Genomic DNA, 26,047 nt, shown 5'->3' on the forward strand with positions numbered 1-26,047 from the left:
AAAAATATAGAATATTTTTGAGACTATAGGGAAATGCTTTCTTAAGATCTAAATGCAAAAGCCATAAGGAAAATAATAACAAATTTACCATATTAAAATGTAAAACTTCCACAGGACAAAAGATAGGACATGATTCTGTATATTTTTAAATTATGATTCAGAAAAAGTGGAGGAAAATATGATCAAGATATATAACAAAGAATTAGTGTCATGAAATTCCAAATCACTAGTTAAAAGCTCAAGTAATCCAAAGGACCAAGGTCAGTCATGTTTAGACAGTTCTAAAAAGAGGAAATGCATATAGCCAATAAATACAGTTTTTCAGATTTTCCAGTTCACTAGTGGTTGGGAGAAAACAAATTAAAACAGCAATATAGAAACATTTCTAATGTATCAACTAACCTAAAATAAAATTTGAAACTAAGTATTGGTGAGATCAATGAAATAGGAAAGAAGTAATCATAAATTTATATAATCAAATTTTATTAATATATTAACAAAAATTAAAATATAGATTTAAAGCCACACACACACACACACACACACACACACACACACACACACAAACTTCCCTCTGCCCTAGAAAGCCCATTTTTTGGGCTTTTTGAGATATGTAAAGGAAAATGTTTGTAAGAATGTTGATCAGTGCTATTGGTAACAGTAGTAATTATAAAAGCAACCCAAAATTCCGCTACTAAAATATGATATATTTATAGAATATAACATCATGAAACAGTTATAAGACTGAGCTTGATCTATATGTACCAAAACAGATCTCAAAACCAGAATGCATGAGGAAAAACAGCAAGTTATAGGATGATAGAAATGGCACTGGGGAAATTGCAGGAGCAGGTCACCACAAGAACAGAAAGCCATCCAGAGTGGTGTGGCAAGTGCATGTACGTACACGAAATTGGAGAATTAGCTGGGGCCAGAGAGTTGAATATATTGTTAATTATTGTCATTAAAAAAAAATAGATTTAGGGTGAATGGTCCACCTTCATTTTCAATAATAGCACCACAGAATTCTTGGTTTCGGCTTTACTGTGTGTTAATGAATCCTCAGTATAGAAATCAAGCTTTTTTTCTCCCCACTCCTAGCTCATGGAATATGAAATTCTATAACCTTTAAAAACCACCTTGCTTTGGTTCTGACTGTGGACTCTAAACTGTCTATTGAAATCTTGGCTATGCAGTGAGTTTGGTTGGTGATGAAAAGATCTGAGATTTCCCATTCCTGCCTATCTTGATTCCTTTCCCCTCTCCAGTCTGTTACCTCTTTCCAACAATCAGGGCAAAGGTGAGCAGAATTGTCTCAAATCAGAAGGAACTGCCATAAAATGCAAGGAGAACCTGGGCTACACTATGGCGACAAGGAGAGACTCCATATCCTGCTTCAAATGGCAGGTCTGAGAGCTGGGAGAGGGCAATGTGCACTGAGGAGGAAGAGCAGGAAGCAAAGATGGGGCAATACATGTCGTTTGTGATGGAAAGTGCTGGTTGTCTCTCAAACCTGTTTCCCCTGCTTCCATAATAACAGCTCTGAAGCCAGGCCCATGACTGACCATGTGACTCCATGTCCCAACCTTCCTTACAGTTAGGATGTAGCCATGTGATCTAAGTTCTCATCAACGGGCTGTGAGAAGTGGTGGTGTGCTGCCTTGGGGTCTGGGACATAAGCAGTTGAATACGGACCTTCTCCACTCTATTCTGTCTTTCAATCATCTGGAAGTAACCAGGACAGCGATCTAGTGACCTAGCTTTCACCACACAGTTGTCAACCGTGTCCCAGTGTAGTAGTTAAAAAAGCATGTTCTCAAGACCCATGGGGATTGCTGAGGCCCCTTTAGGGGAGAATACAGGTCAAAACTATTCTCATACTAATGCTGAGAAACTGTGTGCCTTTTTACTTTCATTCTCCAACAAATGTACAGGAGTTTTCCAGTGGCTATAGGAAGTGTGTTATCATGGCAGTGGGACTGCAAAAGCAGACATAAGAACCCAGCTCTCTTTTATCAAGCTACAATTTTAAGAGATTTTAAAAAATGGAAAGCAATACTTCTCATATCACTATTTTTTTTTTAGTTTTGGAAAATATGATTATTTTTCACAAAAATGTGTTATCTCTGTTAACCTGCGAGGATTTATTGTTATTTTTAAATGACTTAATATTTAAAGATTTCAGTTTTAATTTCTCATATGCTAAATATCAACAGATATAGTCCATGTAAATGAAAGCTTTTTGAATTTATTAATAATTTTTAAAAGTGTTAAAGGGTCTTAACCAACCCACCCCAAACCAAAACAAACAAACAAAAAAACTAGAACCACTGCTTTAGGGGCTGGAGGAGTAATAACTTGGAAAAAACCTGCATCTGTGAATGAATGTGAAGAATAAAGCTGTGAATGAATGATGACCCTCTTTCATGGAAAGGCTGTCACATACAAGAGAAATATGGTTCTATTATGCCATTGTGTCTTTTAATTATAGCAAATATGGAAATAGTAACATGAGTAGGACACTACTATATCAAAAACTAAAACATATAGGATTGGTTTTCTTGGTCAGTAAAGGCGCAGATATTTTAGACTGGAAGTTGATGACCCTTGTGATGCCATTGCAAAATAATTGGAGTCGTTACTGCAATAACTTTGAAGGCAGACCACGTTCTTATGGAGCCCACAGCTAGAGAAGAAAATGCTAAAAAGAGCTAGAATGTTAGTGTGTGTTCACTGTTTTCGGTTGTGTTTCACAACATATAAATAGAAATAGATATGCCTAAGAAAGTACTGACTGTACAGAGCTTCTCCATCTTTGGCTGCAAAGAATATAATCAATCTGATTTTGGTATTGACCATCTGGTTATATCCATGTGTAGAACTGTCTCTTGTGTTGTTGGAAGAGGGTGTTTGCTATGACCAGTCAGCAAAAACAAGACCAGGAGCTGACTGTGGCTCAAATCATGAGCTCCTTATTGCAAAATTCAGACTTAAATTGAAGAAAGTAGGGAAAACCACTAGACCATTCAAAGTGAAAGTGAAAGTGAAGTCGCTCAGTCAGGTCTGACTCTTTGCGACCCCGTGGACTATAGCCCACCAGGCTCCTCCGTCCATGGGATTCTCCAGGCAAGAATACTGCAGTGGGTTGCCATTTCCTTCTCCAAGACCATTCAGGTATGACCTAAATCAAATGCCTTATGATTATACAGTGGAAGTGACAAATAGATTCAAGGGATGAGATCTGATAGATGTGCCTGAAGAACTCTGGATGGAGGTTTATAACATTGTACAGGAGGCGGTGATCAAAATCGTCCCCAAGAAGAATGCAAAAAGGCAAAATGGTTGTAAAGGCCTTACAAATAGCTAAGAAAAGAAGAGACGTGAAAGGTAAAGGAGAAAATGAAAGATATCCATCTGAATTCAGAGTTCCAAAGAATAGCAAAGAGAGATAAGAAAGCCTTCCCAAGTGATCAGTGTAAAGAAATAGAGGAAACTAATGGAATGGGAAAGAAAATTTGAGATACCAAGGGGACATTTCATGCAAAGATGGTCACAGTAAAGGGCAGAAATGATACGGACCTAACAGAAGCAGAAGATATTAAGAAGAGGTGGCAAGAATATATAGAAGAACTACAAAAAAGATCTTAATGACCCAGATAATCATGATGGTTTGATCACCCACCTACAGCCAGACATCCAGGAATGCGAAGTCAAGTGGGCCTTAGGAAGCATCACTACGAACAAAGCTAGTGGAGGTGATGGAATGCCAGTTGAGCTATTTCAAATCCTAAAAGATAATGCTGTGAAAGTGCTGAGCTCAATATGCCAGCAAATTTGGAAAACTCAGCAGTGGTTACAGGGCTAGAAAAGGTCAGTTTTCATTCCAATCCCAAAGAAAGGCAATGCCAAAGAATGTTAAAACTATTGCACCATAGAACTCATTTCACATGCTAGCTAAATAATGCTGAAAATTCTTCAAGTTAGGCTTCAACAGTACTTAAATTGAGAACTTCCAGAAGTTCAAGCTGGATTTAAAAAGGCAGAGGAACCAGAGATGAAATCAACAACATCCGTTGGATCAGAGAAAAAGCAAGAGAATTCCAGAAAAACAACTTCTGCTTCGTTGACTACGTTAAAGCCTTTGACTGTGTGGGTCACGACAAACTGTGGAAAATTCTTCAAGAGACTGAAATATCAGACCGCTTTATCTGCCTCTTGAGAAATCTATATGCAGGTCAAGAAGCAACACTTAGAACTGGACGTGGAACATCAGACTGGTTCCAAATTGGGAAAGGAGTATGTTTGGCTGTATACTGTCACCTGGCTTATTTAACTTATATGCAGAGTACATCATATGAAATGTTGGGCTGGATAAACCACAAGCTGGAATCAAGATTGCAGGGAGAAATATCAATAACCTCAGATATGCAGATAACACCACCCTATGGCAGAAAGTGAAGAACTAAAGAGCCTCTTGATGAAAGTGAAAGAGGAGAGTTTAAAAGCTGGTTTAAAACTCACCATTCAAAAAACGAAGATCATGGCAACTGGTCCCATTTTTACATGGCAAATAGACGCGGAAACAATGGAAACAGTGAGAGACTTTATTTTCTTGGGTTCCAGAATCACTGCATATGGTGACTGCAGCCATGAAATTAAAAGACACTTACTCCTTGGAAGAAAAGCTGTGAGAAAGCATATTAAAAAGCAGAGATAATACTTGCCAACAAAGGTCTGTCTAGTCAAAGCTATGGTTTTTCCAGTAGTCATGTATGGATGTGAGAGTTGGACCATAAAAAAACTGAGTGCCAAAGAACTGATGCTTTTGAACCATGGTATTGGAGAAGGCAACAGAGAGTTGTCTGAGATTCCCTTGGACAACAAGGAGATCAAACCAGTCAATCATAAAGGAAATCAATCTGAATATTCATTGGAAAGACTGATGCTGAAGCTCCAGTACTTTGACCACCTAATGTAAAGAATTCACTGATTGGAAAAGAGTCTGATGCTGGGAAATATTGAAGGCAGTAGAAGAAGGGGATGATAGAAGATGAGATGGTTGGATGGCATCACCGACTCGATGGACATGAGTTTGAGCAAGCTCCAGGAGTTGGTGATGGACAGGGAAGCTTGGCGTGTTGCAGTCCATGGGGTCACAAAGAGTTGGACATGACTGAGTGACTGAACTGACTGAAGAAAGTACTGACCTTGCAATTACAACACATCTAAATTCTCAACATCATGTGAACAGAAGTGATGGATATCGCTTCCCAAATCTGGCTCTTCAGACCTTCACATTCCCTTCTCCTTACATGCCAGCTGGAACCCATATGTGATGGCAACCCTGCTTTGACCATACCAATGATGACATGTCCTAGGAGGTGGCAGAATAACAACTTGGAGCAAACCTAAATGATCCCAAGGAGAAAAGCTATTCTGCCAATCTGGACTGTTTTCATTGACATTATTCTCTATAAGAAAAAAAAAAAAATACAGTTCTTGATCACTTAAGTGTTAGGTCTTTTTGTTACAATGGTCTACCATCACTAGTATATATAGGTGATGTCAGAAATCCATCTCTTCTTATGCTCCGGACTTGTGAGGAAGTCTTGGGGCAAACTACTTGCATGTGTGTTTATTCATGCTCACATGTGCAGTAAAATAAAAAAAAGCTAGTTAAAAATAAGCTTTGAGGAGTACGATAAAATGAAAATATATATTTAGTGTTTGTCTCTGACTCCCAGCCCAGAGTTTCTAAAACACTTGGAATTTCCTGAGTAACAGCAGTGTCTTTTGTTGTTCATAATTAGCACCTTCTGACTACACTTGAGACTAGGCTAATGAGGTGACTCAGGGCAGGGCCCTAGATAGCATTAAGATGGTGGCTGGTTGGCAGAAAGACCTAACATGAGACAAGAAGGTGGAACTTTCAGCCCCACTCCCCAGTCTCTAGGAACAGGAAGGGATTTGAGACCGGCTTATAAAAACTCTCCAGCAATGACGTTTGGGGAATACACGCATGTGCCGGAAGGGTCGTGCACCCACAGCAAGGTCTCCACCGCCAACCCCATGCATCGCCTTATGCATCGGCTCTTCCTGAGTTGTATTCTTTGTAATAAACTGGTCAATGTAAGTAAAGCATTCTCCTTATTTCTGTGAGTCCATCCAGTGAATTACCAAACTCGAAGAGGATGTCGTAGAAATCTCCAAATTTACAGCTGGGTGGACAGAATATAGGTGCCCCTCAGACTTTTGAATGATGTCTGAAGTAGGGGGCAGTCCCGTGGGACTGAGCCTTAACCTGTAGGGTCTGCGTTGACTCTGGGTATTTAGTGTCAGGGTTGAATTCAATTCTTGGACATCTAGTTGGTGTCAGAGGATTGGAGAATTGGTGTGGAAACTCGCCACACATTTGGTGTCAGAAATGGTACCAGAAAAAAAACACCCCAGGAGATTAAGCCTACATAGAGTGTGGAGTGATAAGGGCTGACTCTAACATTTGCTCAACCTAAATGCTGCAGTTTTGCTTCCGTCTCTCTGAACTCCTGCAGGTCGGCAACAGCAGCAGCAACCTCAGGCACCACTGGACTACAAGCAAGGGGCAAGAACCTGGGACAGTGCCAACCTAAGAAAGTGTTACATTGGACTTTTCTAGCCTCAGAAGTGTGGTTGAGAACAGTAAATGCACTGCTTATTCTACAGATATCAGACCATCTTATGGAACTTGGCAACACGTGCCCCAAACTGATACTGTGACCTTTCACCCACTGTTGTGAATGGTCACCACTCATGCCCAGGCTATAGAAGACGTAGCAGCTGGAAAGTCACGCATTTCTGCCCCTTCCCCACCACCTGCCCTGCTGCAAGCAACACCAGGAAGAATTTCAGGATTCTGCCACATCACTTTAGGTTTCTGTGCCTGAACTAGGCCCAAGCTGGAGATAGTAGACATATGTCAAACTGAATGAGAAGCTGAAGTTTTGATTTATATTGGGCTGAGCTTTTTTTTTTTATTAAAAATTTTTTCTGGCTTTATTGAGATATAATTGTGGATAGGGTTTTTTAATACCTGAAAATGAAACTATCTGTTAGTATTTTAAAGTGAGCAGGAAAACTATAGGATCTGCCTGTTTAGGATCCTGTATAGGATCCAGGGAAGAAGTGAGAGACACATAGCATATTTGGAAGGCAATAGACAAAGCAAATCATGTAGTTTTCTGCTTGTACTTGCCAAGTGCATTTTATTCAACGTGTAATGTGGACCAGGTTTGGGTGTGAACTCCTGCCTACTTGGCTATCATGCTTCCACCATAACCATGAATCAATGGAATGGCTGATGAGGTCCCTGTTTTCAACAGCAATATCATTTGGTAGCAATAGCAACAGCAAAAATTTGATTTTTTCTTTAAGTTTTTCTCTCTTCAAAGCCAGAGCAATTAGAACTAAACCCTTAAGCTCACTAAGTATCAGAGATTCTGGAGGGAGAACTATGATCAGGAAAGAAAAATATTCCAGCACAATACACATCCCCAAAACAGTTAATGTGAGTATTCAAAGGTGGGCTTCCCAGGGAGCTCAGTGGTAAAGATTCCACCTGCCAATGCAGGAGACGCAGGAGACACAGGTTGGGAAGATGCCCTGGAGAAAGGAATGGCAACCCACTCCAGTATTCTTGCCTGAGAAATCCCATGGACAGAGGGGCACGGTGGGCTACAGTCCATGGAGTCACAAAGAGTCAGACTGAGTGACCGAGCAGACACACACACACACACACACACGTATTCAATATTCAGAAGATTGCTTTCACGAAGCAATCTTCTGCCCTTGAAACTAACTCCAGACTTCTTTTATATGAGACATAAATTGACAACTTATTTCACTCAGTCCTCTTTGATATAATATCTGTCGTATATTAAAAGCTTCTCTAAATAAGCAAAAGATAAACAACTTTGTAGAAAAATAGGCAAAGGAAAGCAGGTATTCACACAAGGAAGAAATACAAATGGTCAATAAGTATCTGAAAATATACTTAACCTCAGTAATAACTAAAGAAATATAAATATAAAAATAAAATACTGTTTTTACTTATCAGGGTGGCAAAATTTTTAAATATAAATTATATCTGGTAGGAAAGGGTTTGGGGAAATATACTGTTATTCAACATCAATGGGACTATAACTTGGAAAAGTCTTTTTGGAGGACAGTTGGGAAATAGCTATGAAAATTAAAACTGCATTTGTATATGAGCATGGACACATATCAATGCCTGGGTGTGTAAAAGTGCAATGTATAGAAAATGGCTTGGAAGGATACATAATAAGCTTAATGCTATTTCTATTTCTCAGGAGAGACAGACAGTGGAATGGAAGAAGAGTATTAATGGAAATTCGCTTTTTACACCAAGACTTAAAATTTGCTGTGTGTGAGTGTTAGTTGTGTCTGACTCTTTGATTGTAGCCCACCAGGAACTACTGTCCATGGAATTCTCCAGGCAAAAATACTGGACTGAGTAGTCATTCCCTTCTCCAGGGGGTCTTCTTGACCCAGGGATCAAACCCAGGTCTCCTGCATTGCATTCTTTACCATCTAAGCCACGAGGGAAGCCCTAATATGTGTTATCTTTGTAATTAAAATTTTTGAATGAAAAATTAGTCACTCTAGCTTTTCAAAATTAAATAGTAAATATATAAGGAAACAAAATATTTAAATTGATTTATTTCCCTTTAAAATAGGTTGTTGAGTATTGAGCAGACATAGTCTGCTCAAATTTAAGTAAGTTTTGGAAAACTGAACCATAAACCATACGTTGTTATAGGTAGGGTGATATTTTACATCCTTGGGCAGTACTGATCATGGCTTGCTTTTTAAAAAAATATATTAATTAACTTATTTGGCTGCACCAGGTCTTAGTTGCAGCACATGGGATCCTTGATCTTGGTTGCCGCATGCAGGATCTATTTAGTTACAGCATGTGGGATCCAGTTCTCTGACCAGAGATCGAAACCAGTCCGCCTGCATTGGGAATGTGGAGTCTTAGCCACTGGACCACCAGAGAAATCCCTGAACAAGGCTTGTTTTAAAAAATTAAAGATTACAAATACAATCTTATGGAAAGCATTTTGAAATAAGGCTAGAGAGATTTTCATGTTTAAATAAAAAATCGTGAATTCTATTATTAGTTATCTTTTCTTTTTGGCAGAGCCTGTCTTCAGTTTTTAAGCACTTGTGCCAAAGAAATGACCTTTTGCCAACCCAAATTTATGTACTTGTGCATTTTCAGGCCAAATTCATTCCAAATAACAGCAAGTCTTTCAAGAAATGTATATATTTTTAATATCAAAGATTTAAGCAAAAAAAAAAAAGTCATTTAAAATATAAGGAGACAGTCTTACTTGGTCCTCAAAAGATAGAGCCTGAGCGACGTCTCTTGGAAATCCATCGATAACAATGCCCACTTCATCAGGCATTTGCATCAATTTTTGTTTTATCTCTGTAATTGTTGTTTCCTTTTTTTTAAGAAAAAAGATGAAAAACCACAGTTAAACTTACACTGACAACAAGTAGAAGAATCTTTGAAGGACAGAAGCAAATTATAACAGTACCTGTGGGGCCAGTTCTCCAGTTGTAATTATTTTGGCAATAAGACTCCATTTCCTATTGCTGCTGGTACTGTGGATCTTCTTCCTTAATAATTCTCCTACTGAAATGTACTGAAATCCATAACGTTCTGCGATTTTCAAACTCTGAGTACCCTTTCCACTTCCTGGACCACCTGTCATTTAAAACAAGCAAAACTGTGACCTTTCGATACAATAAGAAATTCCCTTTTATACAGCTATTGTCTTCATCTTGAGATGAAGAATCTAGACCAGCAACCAGTGTGGAAACTATTCTACTTGTTTGTGACATTCTCAGAGCTACCTCTGAATGCAGAGAAAGCGTGGATTTTGTTAAGGAAAGGGTAGAATTGTCATGATCAACTTATTAAATAAAAGAGAACTTTTTTCCTTCACCAATTTTAGTAAACAACTAATTTTAAAAGTTGAATAATGCAGCTGAAACTGCTTCTATTGTTTTCTGTGTAAGCTCTAGTACTTTTACCCTCTGTAATAAAAAAAAATTCTGTGAGATACAAAAGATAATGATCAAAATGACAGAAATGTATTACACAATAATAGAGTTCAAGTGCAGTTTTGTGAAATGTAAAAATTAGTTTTAACCAAAAGCACAGCAGTATTGACATGGCTTCTTTAAATTTTCTTTGAACTGTTCAAGCATCTCTTTGCCTTGTCGCCTTTAAATTCAAAAGAAATTTGATGCAATAAATATGAAGAGTGAATGGAAGAGATCTTTAAGGTAGAACAATTTCATAGAACTCATGATAATTTTGATTTTGTGACACATTAGCATGAAATAATCAATATTTTGCAACACAGATCAATACCAATAATCGGGAACTGCCATTTATTTTTTTAAAACATAAGCACCTAAATAATTATAAAATATATGCCTCAAATTTTATTTCCAAATATTATATTATCTTAGTTGGTTTATATTTTTAGACAACCTAGATTAATTGGAATCTAAAGTCTGGGTAAATTTCAAAATAATGCACATAACAATCATCCCACTCTGATTTGTTATTTGTTGGCAATTATACAAATAAAATATTTTCAAATACTTAATCATAAATTATTGAGTGTAGACAGAATATTTTTAAAATATGCAATGAACTATTTTTGGTAATATTCACTGAAATATGATTACAATTTGTTAAACCATATTGAAAATAAAAATTCAATAGAAAAGTGAGTTGATGGTCTCTTTACTAATTCCATTTACCAATTTTTTGGGGGGTAGAAATCATTCTACATATCATTATTTAGTACATTAAAAAAAATTCTTGTTGCAAATAATATAAGCAAAAATAAAAAATTTTTAAAAAGGAGTTTGTTTCACTTTGTTTTGGATTTTGTAGGAGAATTCTGTGTGAGTCAGCTTGGTTGGCCAGGGCTTATTTTCTTTAAAAAATTAATACCCAGAAGTCTAAGATCAGCTAGTATACTGAGATCCTTTTTGGAATTGAGATCCTCATAAAACTGGTTTTTGTCTTTTCATTGCCTTATTAAACTTAGAAATTTATTGACATTTTTGACATTCTCTTGCTAAGAAGCTCTAAATACAATCCTATTAGACTTACCATTAAACTACTATTAATACTATATTAAATTCATTACTGCCAAATGAAAAGCAAGTTTTGGTCTCAAATATTAATAGCTGCTTTTGGCCTATTAAATCATGGGCAAACCATGGACTGGCTTGAAGAAAAATGAATACATGACCAACACTGTCAACAAAGTCAAGCTAATTTGATCCCTGAAGAATGAAAGTTATCTTTCATAAACTACACTTTCACACTTTTCTTAATCTTCTAATCTCATAAGTCATCAAATTAAGACCCCACAAATTTCACTGAATTAAAAAAAATTCAAACATGCTAAGAAAGTTACAGCATCTTCAAGAAAAAATAGCTTTTTGTCAACTAATGGAGGCAACAGTAGACAACAAAAAATATGATTAGCATAATTGACAGAGAATAGCATTAATATATTGGATGAATTTGATTACTGAAGCATCATAACAAATTAATCTTATTTTCTTTTCCCTGAAACCAGAGTAAGTTTAATTTGCTATATTTATTTAATTCTACTACTTATAAATATTAGGATCCATCTTATTCTTAGATTTTACAATTATGCTAACATAAGAGAGATTCATTAACATCTGTGCCAAGAAGGCTAGCTTAAAAAAATTTTTTTTGTATTGCCAGAAGGGAAATTTTGCTTATTTAGATGTGGGTATCTGTCCCCCACTCTTTGTCAGGATGGAACTAATAAAAATTTGTAAGGTTCAGGTACAATTATTTTATAATTCCTCAAAAGTCATAAAATTGTCCCAATTTTCTCAGACAACCTAAGGTTCAATTCTTTTCTTCTCCTATCTCAGTCCTCTAAGAGTTATTTCCACTCACTGGTTCTGTTTCATTCTTATAACACATAAAATGTTACAACACATTGTGTAAGTCCAAAGCCAAAATCACACCCTTGGGAAACTAGTTGATTTTATTTAGTAAAAAAGAACTGTGAAGCGGATGGGATTTGAGCATTTGTATCTTCTCCACAGATCTTAGTTTACGGAAATATTTTAATCATTTTCATATAAAACTCACAGTGTACAAAAAATTCATATACACGCGCTATTTTTACAACAGCAACTTGTATTACACCCTTTTCATGAACAATCAAGCTTTCATTTATCTTAATAATAATCGCCAATACTGTACTAACAACAACAAGAAAAACAAAACGGAGAGAATATCTCATTATAAAATGATGAAATAATTTCCAACAATTCTTTACCTCTGGCTTTATTTTTTAATAAAGCATTTCCTTGTCTTCTAGGTAAGAACTCCAAAATTTTAAGCACATACACAAAAATTCCAGTTTCAAGAATAGATAGAGATTTATGGCATAATAGTTAGTGGCTGCCATAAACCATGAGAATATTTTGACATTTTAGAAAATTGATTTCTGTGCTCTCATTCTACAATTATTATAACAATCCAGGGCTAAATATATTTGCAACTTTATTTTCATTACACTTATAGATGTACAAATGTCCCTCCTGCTAGTCTGGTAACTTGAATTCTTTTTCTTACGTTTATTGGCATGTTTTTTCCCAGTTGCCATCATCATTATGTCTTCTGGGAACAGTATTTCTTTGCCTGGGGGCTGTATACATGTGGCCTTTGGCTAACAATTACTGGCTAGAATAGCTTTGAATATTGCACACTAGATTTTTGCTTTTGGTCATCTTTGCAAAAGCTGAGTCAAATTGGAAAGTGAGATGATTACAATGATTACAAATGTTTCATGTTCACAGTCTCTCATAATTCTACAGCTTTTGAGGAAGCTAGAATTGCAAGCATGGTCAAAAATGCATGTTGTAAAATTACTTATGATATTTTCAATATCTATTCCTTGTGAAATGCCATCAGACTGATATTGTCATATTCAACGTAAAATTCACAGTGGTGATTTTAAAAATTAACTATTATCCTTGTTGTATTCATTAATACTCAGATGATAATTGCTGTGTAAAACATTGTTCTATTAGATTTGCTTGTCTAATAATATCAAACTTAGATTTTATTGTAGATGCCAGTATGTCATAAGGAAGATTCATTTATATGAATCTTTACCTACATATTCTTATTATTTATTTTTTGCTTAAAAGTTAATGGTCAGTAAAAATTCAGTTTGTTGAGTTAAAGGGAAAAAAACCATATCATGTTTAGAACACTTCTAATGGATGCAGTTACCTATGTTAAAAATTCAGCAGATAACAACCACAAGACAATAAATCTTGAAGAGGTCACTTATTTTCAATGACCAAGGATTTCTACAACATTGTAATGAGATTCTATAAAAGTGCAATAGGCATTAAATATAACAATATATTTTATTGAAAATGATGCTAAAAATATGTCCATCTACTGTTTTTGTTTCCCTGGGATTCTCCAGTCAAGAACACTGGAGTGGGTTGCCATTTCCTTCTCCAATGCATGAAAGTGAAAAGTGAAAGTGAAGTCGCTCAGTCGTGTTCGACTCTTAGCGACCTCATGGACTGCAGCCTACCAGGCTCCTCCATCCATGGGATTTTCCAGGCAAGATTACTGGAGTGGGGTGCCATTGCCTTCTCCGATTATCCAACTAAGTATTTGCAAATATGGTGCATAGTTGACATAATTTTTGAAACATAAACATATGAACAAAGAGCAATAGAATGAGAATTTTGCTTTCTGCCTCATACCTATGACAAGAATGATTTTTGGTCGAGGTCTAGTAGGATCAAAGACCTCATACTCCTCAATCAGCTCTGCAGTCTCAGAAAGGTCCGTGTCACTTTCTATGGAGAATTGATGGATTGGAGGGAGCCGATCATACCGCCGATAAGGAAAGTTTGAATTTTCAGGCATTACTGCAAAAGAGTAAGATAACTTTGAAACGGAAAAAAAAAAGCACAATAAAACATTTTATGCACTTAACCAATTACTTGAAGAAACTTTAAAATTAAATGATTGTGATTGTTTTCAACTGAGAGTAGATTCCTGTCCCCTTAAGTGGTCAGCAAACTTTTCCTTAAAGGGTCAGATAGTCTCCACTTGGGGCTTTGAGGGACATAGAGTTTCATATTACAATTATTAACAGTTAGGAAAACAGTCTTAGATAATAAGTAAACAAATGGATGTGCTTGTGTTCCAATTAAATTTTGTTTATAAAAAACAAGCAGTAAGCCAGACTTGGCCCTGGGTTCATAGGCTGCCAACTTTGGCCCTAGAGGAACCTTAAGTTCGCCTACTCTTGCTTGGTAGTTCATGTATATCCTGTTCTCCTAAAATGGTGCTCCCTAAAGCAGTGTACTGCATACCTTCACGACTTTCACAACCATATGCAGCTGCCCATGGAGGTAATGCTAACATATAGTAAGTTTCATTTATCCATAAATATAGATATGCAGTCACTATGATTCAGGTAATATGATGTCATTCCGTGGAACAGCTTGGTGGCATAATGCACAAAAACTTAAGGTATTGTTACAAGGCAGAGAGCAGCAAACGTTTTCTACATTTGGAACATCTTTCATTGTCAATTCACTTTACTTTCCCAATATTTATTATCTTTAATCTCCTTGATTTAAAAATGTGACTATGAAGATTTAAATTTACATCTACAATAGCTCTTTATTGTTAGACATGTTAGTATGTTGAGGATGGTTCAGTAGAAGAATAAAATAAGATGTAATCCTGTCCTCACAGAGCTTACAATATAGAGCTTATATGCTTATATTTGGTAGTAGTATGTATACCAGGTTTGTTAAGTGCTAAAATGAATATCTCCATGGTAAACATTATAGGAGTTCAATGAATGAGTAGATCCATCTGGGCTGGAGTGGTATAAAAGAACTTGCAAAGGAGGCAGGACTTGAACCTCGAAAGACTAGAACAGGTGATGAAATGTAGAAAGGATTTCTCAGTTGGGAGAAATAAAATACAAGACTCAAGAGTCGGAAATACAAATGACATATTCAAATAGACCAGAGGACAGAGCTGGCAAGCCCAAGTCAGGCAGATGGCCTCAACCAGCTATTGATATTTGATTCATAGATCCTTCCTTCTTCATCATGGTCTGGTATTCAAGGAGACAAAGAGAAGCTGTAACTACCCCAAAGGCAACAGCACAAAGGAGACAGAAAGTCACCTGGCCTTCCATGAGAAATCTGGTTAAGGGTATTACTGAATTTTAGCATGGCATAATGCTCACATCTCCCCAGGAGATGCTGATAAGGCAGAACTTTTCATTTTCTGTTCATACAATAAATGAGGTCATTGACTACTAACTCATGGGACTCACTTCGTTTATATGAAGAGAGTGAGATTGTCTACAGATGGCAGTGGGTATTCTTTAGAAAATTCTGGGAAGGGCTATGTTAGTAAAGGCACTAACAATATTATCTGTTCTGCCTTGAAATTGAATTGCTTCATCCAACACAGGGCACCACTTTAAGCATTATCCTTGACTATTTTCTTCCCTCACTCTTCACATCTGTTCCCATAGACTTACCTCTAAAACATATCTGAAATGCACAGTTTTTTTTTCTGTGTCTCCATTACCACAACTCTTCCCCAAACTACCATCATTTACCCAGACTACTGCAATAGACCTCTACTGGTTGCTTGCTTTCACACTTGGCCCAAAGTCCATTGCTTGAAATACTCTTTCCTTACTGAGCCCATGGCTAACTGCTTCTTGTCACTCACATTTCAGTTTAAATGTTACCTCTTATAAGAGGACTTTACTGACATTTTAATCTGGGGCAGCCACTCGGTTAGTTTCAAGGACATCACCCCTTATAATAATGCTCTGCACAGCATATACCACTTCACCATCTGAGAGGCCTCTAATTCATTCGTTGTTTGTCCTCTCCCATTAGAAAAAGTTCCATGATAGCAGCGACTTAGCACACACATGGAGAAAAGCCAGAAGATGGGTAGGTAGTGTGTGGTCACAATGTGGAGGACTTTAATCACCAGGGTAAGGGTTTCAGTTTCAATCTGGTAGAAACCCAGTGGAGGCTTTTTTGGGCATAGAGAAATGACATAATGAAATATGTTTTCCAGGAAAATAAATCTGGTGATGGTTAGAATGGATTTGAGTAGGGAAAAACTAGGAGCAGAAAGAGTACAGCTAGAAGGCTGTTAAAGTGATTCACACAAGAGAAGTGAGGGCTTAGGTAAGAGGGGAAATAGGGGATATGGAAATGAGTGGCTGGATATGAAGGACATGATTTGGATTAGGATATGGGCTTCCCAGATGGCGCTAGTGGTAAAGAACCTGTCTGCCAATGCAGGAGACATGAGTTCATTCCCTGGGTCAGGAAGATCTCCTGGAGGAGATCTTCTGCCATACTCTCCTGGAGGAGGGTATGGCAGTTCACTCTAATATTCTTGCCTGGAGAATCCCATGGACAGAGGAGCTGATGGGCTACAGTCCAAAGGGTCGCACAGGTTGGACATGACTGAAGTGACTTAGCGTGCACGCACACATGAGAGATCATGAAGGTGACTGTTCAAAAACAACTGCCAGGTGAAAAGCCTAAAAGATAGGGAACACACTGCATTTCATACTGTATCTTCCTGTCCTCTCTTGAGTGTTCCAGAAATATTGGGCTTCTCTCCTTCCTGTCTTTATCCTGGCCTCTCCCATGTCAGGTATTTCTGTTCTCTATTCCCTAGTACACTCTCAATCTCCTCCATCCTTTTCTGTCTGACACCTACTCAGCTTTCTGTCTCTTATATTAGCATATCAGTTCTAGGAAGCCTACCTTGAATCTAGCTGAGGATGGATCCATCTGCCTTGTTAATATCAGCATATGGTATGCTGTGCTTCTAATTACATATTTAATGCCTGGCTTCATCCCACACTGTAAGTTCCGTGGGGGCATGTGCCATGTTTGTTCTTTCTTGGAGGCTACACAATCTCAGTCTTAAAAGTGTGTCTGACACATAGCAGTACTCAATACATGGTTATTTTATAGCTCAACTGACTCATTGACTGACTCCATGGAAATAAGAAAAGGAGGGTCGTTTTGACGCAAATATGATTTGTTTAGTTTCTGACATGTTCAGTAAAGATGACAATGAGATATTCCAAAAGAAAAGTTCTATAGACATTTGGAGCTATGGGACTAAAACTCTTAATTTATGAGTAATCATTTGTTCAGTTGTACATACACTGCAAAAAAATGGATGCTCATCTCACATTTATAGTACAACATTTTAAAGAACCGTCAGCTAATAATTTATCCTTGTTTTATATTTTTACTTAGAAAAGTAAGTTGCTTAAAAATTATTTAAATGTTTTATTTCACAGAATAATTTTTCATGATAATTATATATTAGCATAGCTCTGTTAATATTTCAGCAAAAATGCACAAGTCACTTTTTATTTCTAGAAATAATAACAACACTTTAAGTTACAGGGAAGTTAGCAATACTGTTGATTTTAAACAATGTATTCTATAAATCACAGTTAAAAACCTACAAAGCACAAACTTGTATAGCATTTCATAAAATAAAATTTTATTATTACAGGGTTCATCTATTTAGAAACTATTTTCTGCATTTTAGGCTATGTTCCAGATATCAGACAGTGTGATACAACATTCTAGTTACCATAGTATGTGAAAGCTTTTATTTGATGATTAAGTAAAAGATTTCTAAGTGGGAATTCTGGTAAAGTGTCAGTAGGTATGGAGAGTCTAAAATTAACAAGCAATTTCCATTTTTAATGAAAGTTAAACCTACATTTTCCATTCCTATTGTAGCTCATTCTGCTAATCGAGAGCTCCAAAATGGTCATCAGTGGGTCCAGTTCAGCCCCATAGATGTGCTTTGTTCATCTTGACGTTTTCCCAATATTTGTGCTTGACTGCCTTTAGACAATGACTGTTCCCTCTAGTCTTGTTCGCCAGTTTCACCATAGTCCCCACCATTGTCTATTACATACTTGGCCTGCCTGGCTTATATATATAATGAAGACAATTAATAGTATAAAATAGAAGCATTCAGATTTCATTTTGTTACAAAATAGTAGTTTATACAACCAGTCTGAGAGCAGCTTTTCGATAGGTGAATGTCACATCCTCTTAGATTTACATTTGAAAGCATAAACATATCTTAGACTAAATCCAGTAATACTTAAGGTTTGTAGTGCTTAAAGGTTTAAAAAGAAGTTCCCCATATTTGTCACTTGATTTAACAAGGGCAGAGGGCATGTAATTAACATTGAGCCAGATACAAATATATTATGACATTCTGGGAAGGAAATTAGCCCTTTAGGGAAGGTGTATGAACCCTTCAAGCTCACAGAAATATCATTGTGTTCCCTTAAGCAGTAATTTCCAAAGTGGTCTGCCACCGTGATAACTGCCTACAGGTGCTCTTTTGAACACGGAAGCCTAATGACCTAGAGGAGCTCCTGCATGGACAGAGAAGTCTTCTCTCTGGAGATATTTCTGAGAAAATAGCATTTCTGCTTTTTCTCCTTGCTTGTGTTTCCTAAAAATTAATACACTATGACTCCTCCCTATGTTCAAATAAAATTTAAGGGTGTCAAGGTAAGGTGTTGCTGTTGTTTAGTCGTTAAGTTGTGTCTGACTCTTTGCAACCCTATGGACTGTAGCCCACCAGGCTCTCCTGTCCATGGAATTTTCCAGGCAAGAATACTGGAGTGGGTTGCCATTTCCTTCTCCAGGGGATCTTTTCAACTCAGGGATTGAATCCGTGTCTCCTGCATTGGCAGGTGGGTTCTTTACCACTAAGCCACCAGGGAAGCCCCAATGGTAAGATAAAACAAACTAAAATGTATTTCCTCTTGTATTTATTGTAAATAGAATTGTCTCTGTTTCAAATTCTGTCTGCATAATTAAAACTTTTCTAGGTACAATTTTTAAGAATGGTTTAAATTTTGAAAATAGAATGATTTTGGCCACTGGAAAAGAATTAATTGGCTTCTTCTGACTGGAACTGATTCCACTTTGCAAATACTATTGTATTTCTCAATTTCATCTGGAGCCTAAAAGGCTGCTTGGCTGATGTTGAACTAATTTTGATAAACACAAATTTTGGAAAGCTAGAATACCAAGAATCTCCTCTAGTGAACTCCAGTTCTTAGTACCAAATTATTCCTAAAATTGTTAAACAAGTTTATGCATACCATTTCTTTCATAGCACCCAAATGCCTAATCTCATGCTTTGCATTCAGCAGCTGCTAAATAAATCCTTCTTGAGTTAACTAGTATAAACTTTATATGCATTTATGCAGATACATTAAAATGCATTTGGAAACACAGCAACAAGTTAAATCTCTTCTTAGCTAATAAAAATGTTATAGTTATTAATAACTATCAATTTTGTCTGTCATCTACTCATTTATTTGGAAAAGTCTTATTGCAATTTTAAGAAAAATTCAGTTTGCTAATGTAATTCATTTTACAAAATAATGAAGTCAGTAAAAAATTTCATTAAGCTTTTAGTGAAGTACTGGACAACAGTATGTAATTGTGTTTGTCTTATCATAGAGGAGATTAGAATTAGTAGCAGAGAGAAATTAGTCATGTTTCAGGACCAAATATCCTTTCAGGCATTTGAAAACCTATTAAATTAAATCACTGCCTACAGTTTATATGTTATGTTTTAAAGAATATTGCTATAAATATAAACTGTTATTCTACATATACATTACCATTTCTTAGGAAGGATCTCCGTGACTGTCCTCCATTGAGTGGAGGTAAAGTCTTCTTCTCCTGGCTTACAAATGTATCCCATTTCACCTTGTCACAGCCCCCTAACTCCTTTACTTTTTGTAAACAACTTTCCAAGTACTCTACTGGGTCTTCAGGCTTTGAACACATCAGTCCATTCAAAAGGCTCTGAAATATAACAACAAAATACGTCCACATAAAATATGTTTTTAAACCACCTTTGTCAAAATAGTGTATATCCCATCTTTAAATTCTGGGTTGTTTGGATTCTTTGCATTTTTTTTAAATCAACAATTTGAGTTGAAATTATGCTTTTATTGAGTAATTAAAACAACCCCTTAAATTCTTGACCAGTTAGTTTTCAGCTCAGCATTCTCTGTTCTTTAAACAACTAAGGCCAAAACACAAAAACAAAAACAATGAAGGCCAACTGCATTGTTTACAATGGAAGAACTCTATCAATATGAGATTAAGTACAGTGTGTAAAAATGCGCCAGTCATGATTGATTTCATTCCTACCCATCCTTAAAGTCTCCAAGCCTCAGTTGCAGAGGGTGATTTATGGATTGAAACACCTGGAACATTTTAAATGTTGATGGTTTTAACATCAACATTAACCATCATAATCATCAGAAAGTCCCCACTGAGCCCTCGGGTTGGCTTGCAGACCCCTTCTTTGGTGTTCATTGTACCCAGAAAAAACTCTTACCTGTCATTCATACTAAAACCATCAGTTTATGTTTTGGTCTTCTCTTCTAACCTATAAAATCTTCAACAATACAGTGTGGGTCTTATTTATTTCTCAATATCCAACCTCTGACACTTTTCCTTGCACATGACAGGTACATCCTGGACTGTTCTCTAATCAGAAAAAAAATTCACTCAAAACATAAAGACTGACTCCAGAAAATCTATTTGATATATAATAAATCACTACAATGTGATATTTCAATATGTAATTGAAATTACAGAAGAAAGCCTGGTGTCTGATATGTCACAAGTATTAATTTCTATAAGTGCTACAAATTTGGAAATGCTCATTCCTGGGAGCTGAACTGATGTGAAAAATGTTTTCTTTTGGAGTATATTATGGAAAGCATTGAGGGTTATTATCATTGTTATTAATAAACAAAACGTACACTCTTCGAAAGGCTAACAGCTTTTCTAAATACAGCACTTTATTTTCAAATTATTCTTGTGCAAGTTGCTCAAAATAGTAGGCAGTTTCTACCAGGTACATTAGTCCTCCGAAACCCTAAATAATATGGGTTAGAATGTTCAATCTGAGGGGTTCAACTGCAGAGGGAGTGGAAAAAACTAACCTGGGCATTCACATCCATACACACACACACACACACATACACACACATTGCGTTTAACTCCTCACATTCCTCCTACATTAACGTAGCTAACTCCGTGACAGGACTTACTACATCTACAGGATGTAGATCTTACTGTATATCTGTGTGCTTTAGCTTACTTAATGCACTTTCAGTCCTATGTGGCATTATTATCCCCATTCATAGACTAGGAAATCAGGGTTCAGAGATGTTAGTGAATTGACCTAGGTTACTCAGCTAGAAACTCGTAGGCCTAGGATTCCAACTCAATGGTTTTGATTTCCTATATTCCTCTCTCTACAGCTTGCAAAAACATATATGGGATAAAAAGAAAGTGCCAGAAAATCTGTGCCCCATAGGTAATCCAACTGCAATTTGAGTCATTCAAGATTGAAAGTGAAAGTGAAAGTCACTCAGTCATATCCGACTCTTTGCGACCCCATGGACTATACAGTCCATGGAATTCTCCAGGCCAGAATACTGGAGTGGGTAGCCTATCCCTTCTTCAGGGGATCTTCACAACCCAGGGATCAAACCCAGGTCTCCTGCATTGCAGGCAGATTCTTTACCAACTGAGATTAGATCTTTAATTTTTTTTTATCCCTTAGTTCAGTCGCTCAGTCATGTCTGACTCTTTGCAATCCCATGAACTGCAACATGCCAGGTCCCACTGTCCATCACCAGCTCCTGGAGCTTGCTCAAACTCATGGCCATTGAGTCAGTGATGCCATCCAACCATCTTATCCTCTGTTATCCCCTTCTCCTCCTGCCCTCAATCTTTCCCAGTATCAGAGTCTTTCCCAATGAGTCAGTTTTTTGCATCAGGTGGCCAAGTTGGAGTTTCAGCTTAAGCATCAGTCCTTCCAATGAATATTCAGGACTGATTTCCTTTAGGATTGACTTGTTTGATCTCCTTGTAGTCCAAGGAACTCTCAAGAGTCGCCTCCAACACCACAGTTCAAAAGCATCAATTCTTTGGTGCTCAGCTTTCTTTATAGTCTAACTCTCACATTCATAAATGACTACTGGAAAAACCATAGCTTTGACTAGATGGACCTTTGTCAGCAAAGTAATGTCTCTGCTTTTTAATATGCTGTCTAGGTTGGTCATAGCTTTTCTTCCAAGGAGCAAGCGTCTTTTAATTTCATGGCTGCAGTCACTATCTGCAGTGATTCTGGAGCCCAAAAAAGATAAAGTCAATCACTGTTTCCATTGTTTCCTCATCTATCAGCCATGAAGTGATGGGACCGGATGCCATGATCCTAATTTTTTGAATGTTGAGTTTTAAGCCAACATTGAGTTTTTATCCCTTTTATTGCCCTAAAATGAGCGAACATACTCAATGAAGAATTGTTTGCTGGAAAATATATGTTTCCACTCTCTCTAACTGAATCTAACTCCAAAAGGGGTTCAGATATCAGAAGCAAGAATGAGGTCCACTCCTTCATAGATAATTTAAATCTTTTCTTCTAATAGTCACCATCAGGGATCCAAAACAACCAGCAGATATTTTTTTACTCAGTCTATTTGAGTTACTCTGAGAACTTGAGTAATCTATTTTGACTTTCCCCAGTATTCAAATGGATTGCCAAATCTCTGCTGTAAGGTACGACACAAGATCAGTATACATACCATAAAGTTAACTAGAGTTAAGATTTCATGACAAAATTAGGGAAAAGTGAGTTTTGCCTTAAACATTTAATCTAGAAATGGAAACACATCCCAAACTTGAACTTATCCTTTTAGCTCATGTGACATCTCATGTCAGAAAGAAATCTGAAATGTCAGTAAGATACAGATTGTTGCTTGACAATATGCAGATTCAATAATCATTCACTTGGTCTACAGCGGTGTCTAGTATCTACAACTGTGTCCAATGTTTTGGGTTTGATAGATATTTAATTGAAACTTTGTATACCTAGAAACTTTATATAGGTACCCGTATGGCATTTTTGAAGGATAAAATCCAGTTTGGAAACTTAAAGCATTTGGTTTTGCTATCTACATTCATCACATGGAGAACTGCCAAGTTTTACTTTTCTCTTGTGCTATGAACAGCACAGATTCTTCTTACAGGAAGGATGGAGCTTTTGGAGGTCACCAGCAGTCTCCTTCCATCTTTGCATTGCCTGGGATTGCATTTAAGTACTCTATAATTCTGTATTTCACCTAAGCAAGTTGACTTCCTATTCTGGCTGTGTACTACTTTGTAACCTCCCATTCATATGCAGAAAAGCCAAGGAAAAGCATAGCACCTGAACAAAAGCACCTGCCATCGCTTATTTGCATAAACAGTGTAGATTTTCATGCACAAATGATCAAAATTCTCTGCGGTTACCAAGGGGAAAAACAGTACCCACATTTATAAAGAAAATAGGAGTACTATTTAAGTGGCACTTTGCAATCAGGTGACCCTCCTGCAGATGCTTCTAATTACTCTTTTAGGAATGACACTGATTTCAGTAGTAGTATTTATGGACAAAACCCTTCAGCTCTTCATCTCCATGTTTACTTTTTGAAAATAGAAACAAAGAAAAATTCTTAACAAGAATCGTACAAACCCTCAAGACCTATCCGTATGCAACATCTCCTGATTATTTTCAAATATTAGTGACACATTTGCTAGACTTGAGTTTCACATACTAGGCTTGTGCTTAGTGGGTGATTTACCTGGATATCTTGTTTTCAGATAGACCTGAAATCGGTGGCTTAAGAGGTGAGTTAAAAAGGAAGATCTATAATTATGGAGGTCCATTTAAAGACAATTTGGGAAAACAGAGACAAAATTATTTTTCCAAGTAGTGTTATAAAATTCCTTTTAGCAGAACAACCCCGCTCAAATAGGAGAAAGAGCAATGCACTTCTAGTTTACTACATTAGTCCATAGTCTATCATCTTTCAGAAATGGGGGACCCGGTTTCAGGACTCGCTCTATGAAGCCTGGCTTGCTTCCATTTTTTTTTTTCCTTACCCTAAGTAAAAACACAGGATTAAGGAATGTTTTAAAATTCAAATACAGAGAGAAGGAAAGGAAGCAAAACAACTCGGAAGGTTGGCTGTCATTTAGAACTAACCAAGGTTCTAGTTCATCCTCCAGCCTCCTCTGCCACATTCTCAAAGTGTCCCCCATCCCCCGGGGGCCCTGGTGCAGATGATGCTGTTCTGCGGTGGGAAGAAGACAGAGCAACAGGAGTCACGCACGCCTCGCCACTCCCTCTCGGACTGGCTTTCTCTAGGTGGGTTGGTTAAGGCGGGCGAAAGCTATGGGCTGGGGAGGTGAGGAAGAAGAACCATCTCTTCCAAGACGACGGGAAAACGTGCTCTGCAGTTCATTCACCGAAAGCGCAGAGCAGCGTTGGGTGACTGCCACCCGGGAGGTAGCGCTGCCTTTGATGGGTTTGGATTTGTTTTTTTTTGCATCTTCATCCCTCTCCTCCAAGCTATCCCTTGTCCGGGCCCCTTTCATCCTCACTTCCCAGTCAACGCGGGGGTCCCGACCCTCGGCGCGCGGAGGGACTGGGACTCTAGACCCCTCGGTTCGGAGTCCTTGCTCGTTGCTAGGCGCCAGGGTACCCACCTGGCCTGATCCTCGCCCCCGGAGTGCGCGGCCGGCCGCTGCCAGCAGCCCACCCTGGGAGTCCACATCGGAGGGATGCGCGGGGGGCAGCCTGCTTTCAGAACCAGTTTGAAGACTGAAACTTGATTTTCGAGATGGGGGTTTCTGAGCCGAGCCACCCGACAAGAGCCGAGCCATCCAAGGACCCAGCAATCCGCCAGAAAGGCAGCTAACCCCGGGCAAGCAGGCTAGCAAGCTTCTGCAAGCGCCCTCACTTGCATGCCCCTCGTCTTCAAGGTGGGACGGGGCGCGGCTTCCTCACCCAGAACCTCGGGGATGCCTTGCCCCGATCTCCCCGTCCGTCTCTGCCAGACCTAGCCCCCTACCTCGAAAAGCTGAGGGATTTCTCTCCGGGCCAGATACTCCTTGGCTTCGTTGGTGTTCATGGCTGCTTCGCGCGTGCCTTGGGGAGCAGACGGGAGACTCCGGGGCTGCGGCGACCTGGGCCGGGGCCAGAGGTGTCAGTGCCGAGCACCGTGCAGTCCTCGCTTTCACGCGCACTCACACGCTCGGCCCTGCCAGCCCAGGCCGGGCTCCCCTCCGCCTCTCCGTGGAGACTGTGGTCTCAGCGCTCCCGCCGCCCGCGCCTCTGTGCTTGTCCCCGAGCCCGAGCTGCGGGCTCGGCGCCGCGGCTTCCCAGGTTCCGGGCTGCGCGGCCGCCAGGGGAGAGGCGGAGAGAGCGGAGGAGGGAGGACCGTGCAGCGGACGCCAGGCAGCAGCCCGCCCGCCTCTCCGGCTCCACACGCGGTGCTCTGCACCTCCCGAGCCCCGTCTGCGGCGGCGGCAGCGGCCAGTTACGCTGCGGGGCGGGGGGTGCGGGGTAGGGTGGGTACGGGTGCGCGCGGGGGGCTCGCAGTCACACCCCTCTGTGTCACACTGCCACCCGGGCACCGTGCTTCCCTGCGCGCCGCCCCCGGCACGCGGCCACCTGGGATCAGGTGGCCAAAGGAGCAGAGTCCGTGTCTGTAGGAACCTGCCACCCTTTCCCTTCTACACACACACACACACACACACACACACACACACACAAACACGAGTTACTCCTGAATGCCCAAGAAACTCCCAGGAAGAAACCTAATTGCCACAGCATTTATGGTTTATTTCTAAAGTTACCGATCCTTCATAGGGAGCTGGGAGTGAGGAGTTCAAGGGAACTGATGGTGTGGACTCCATCCCCCTTAAGATAGTCCTACCCTTCAGGAAAGTT

The 26,047-nt window shown here is 38.6% G+C and overlaps 1 protein-coding gene across 2 annotated transcripts in view; it reads right to left on the bottom strand.

The window, feature by feature from the left end:
* Positions 1-25,590, bottom strand: part of AK5 (adenylate kinase 5) — a 259,170-nt gene extending 233,580 nt beyond the window's left edge. Inside the window, exons 1-5 of one of the 2 annotated variants that reach the window (XM_070367844.1) lie at positions 25,167-25,590; positions 19,866-20,052; positions 13,873-13,968; positions 9,603-9,772; positions 9,393-9,506 (exon numbers count right to left, since the gene is read on the bottom strand). In XM_070367844.1, the coding sequence (XP_070223945.1) occupies positions 9,393-9,506; positions 9,603-9,772; positions 13,873-13,968; positions 19,866-20,052; positions 25,167-25,226 (627 nt within the window). In that variant the 5' untranslated portion in view covers positions 25,227-25,590. Of the gene's footprint in view, positions 1-9,392; positions 9,507-9,602; positions 9,773-13,872; positions 14,041-19,865; positions 20,053-25,166 lie in introns of both variants that reach the window. The other variant, XM_005896804.2, reaches the window with a different exon arrangement.
* Between the last annotated feature and the right edge of the window lie 457 nt (positions 25,591-26,047).

This window comes from Bos mutus, chromosome 3 (assembly GCF_027580195.1).
Source record: "Bos mutus isolate GX-2022 chromosome 3, NWIPB_WYAK_1.1, whole genome shotgun sequence".
Taxonomy (NCBI): domain Eukaryota; kingdom Metazoa; phylum Chordata; class Mammalia; order Artiodactyla; family Bovidae; genus Bos; species Bos mutus.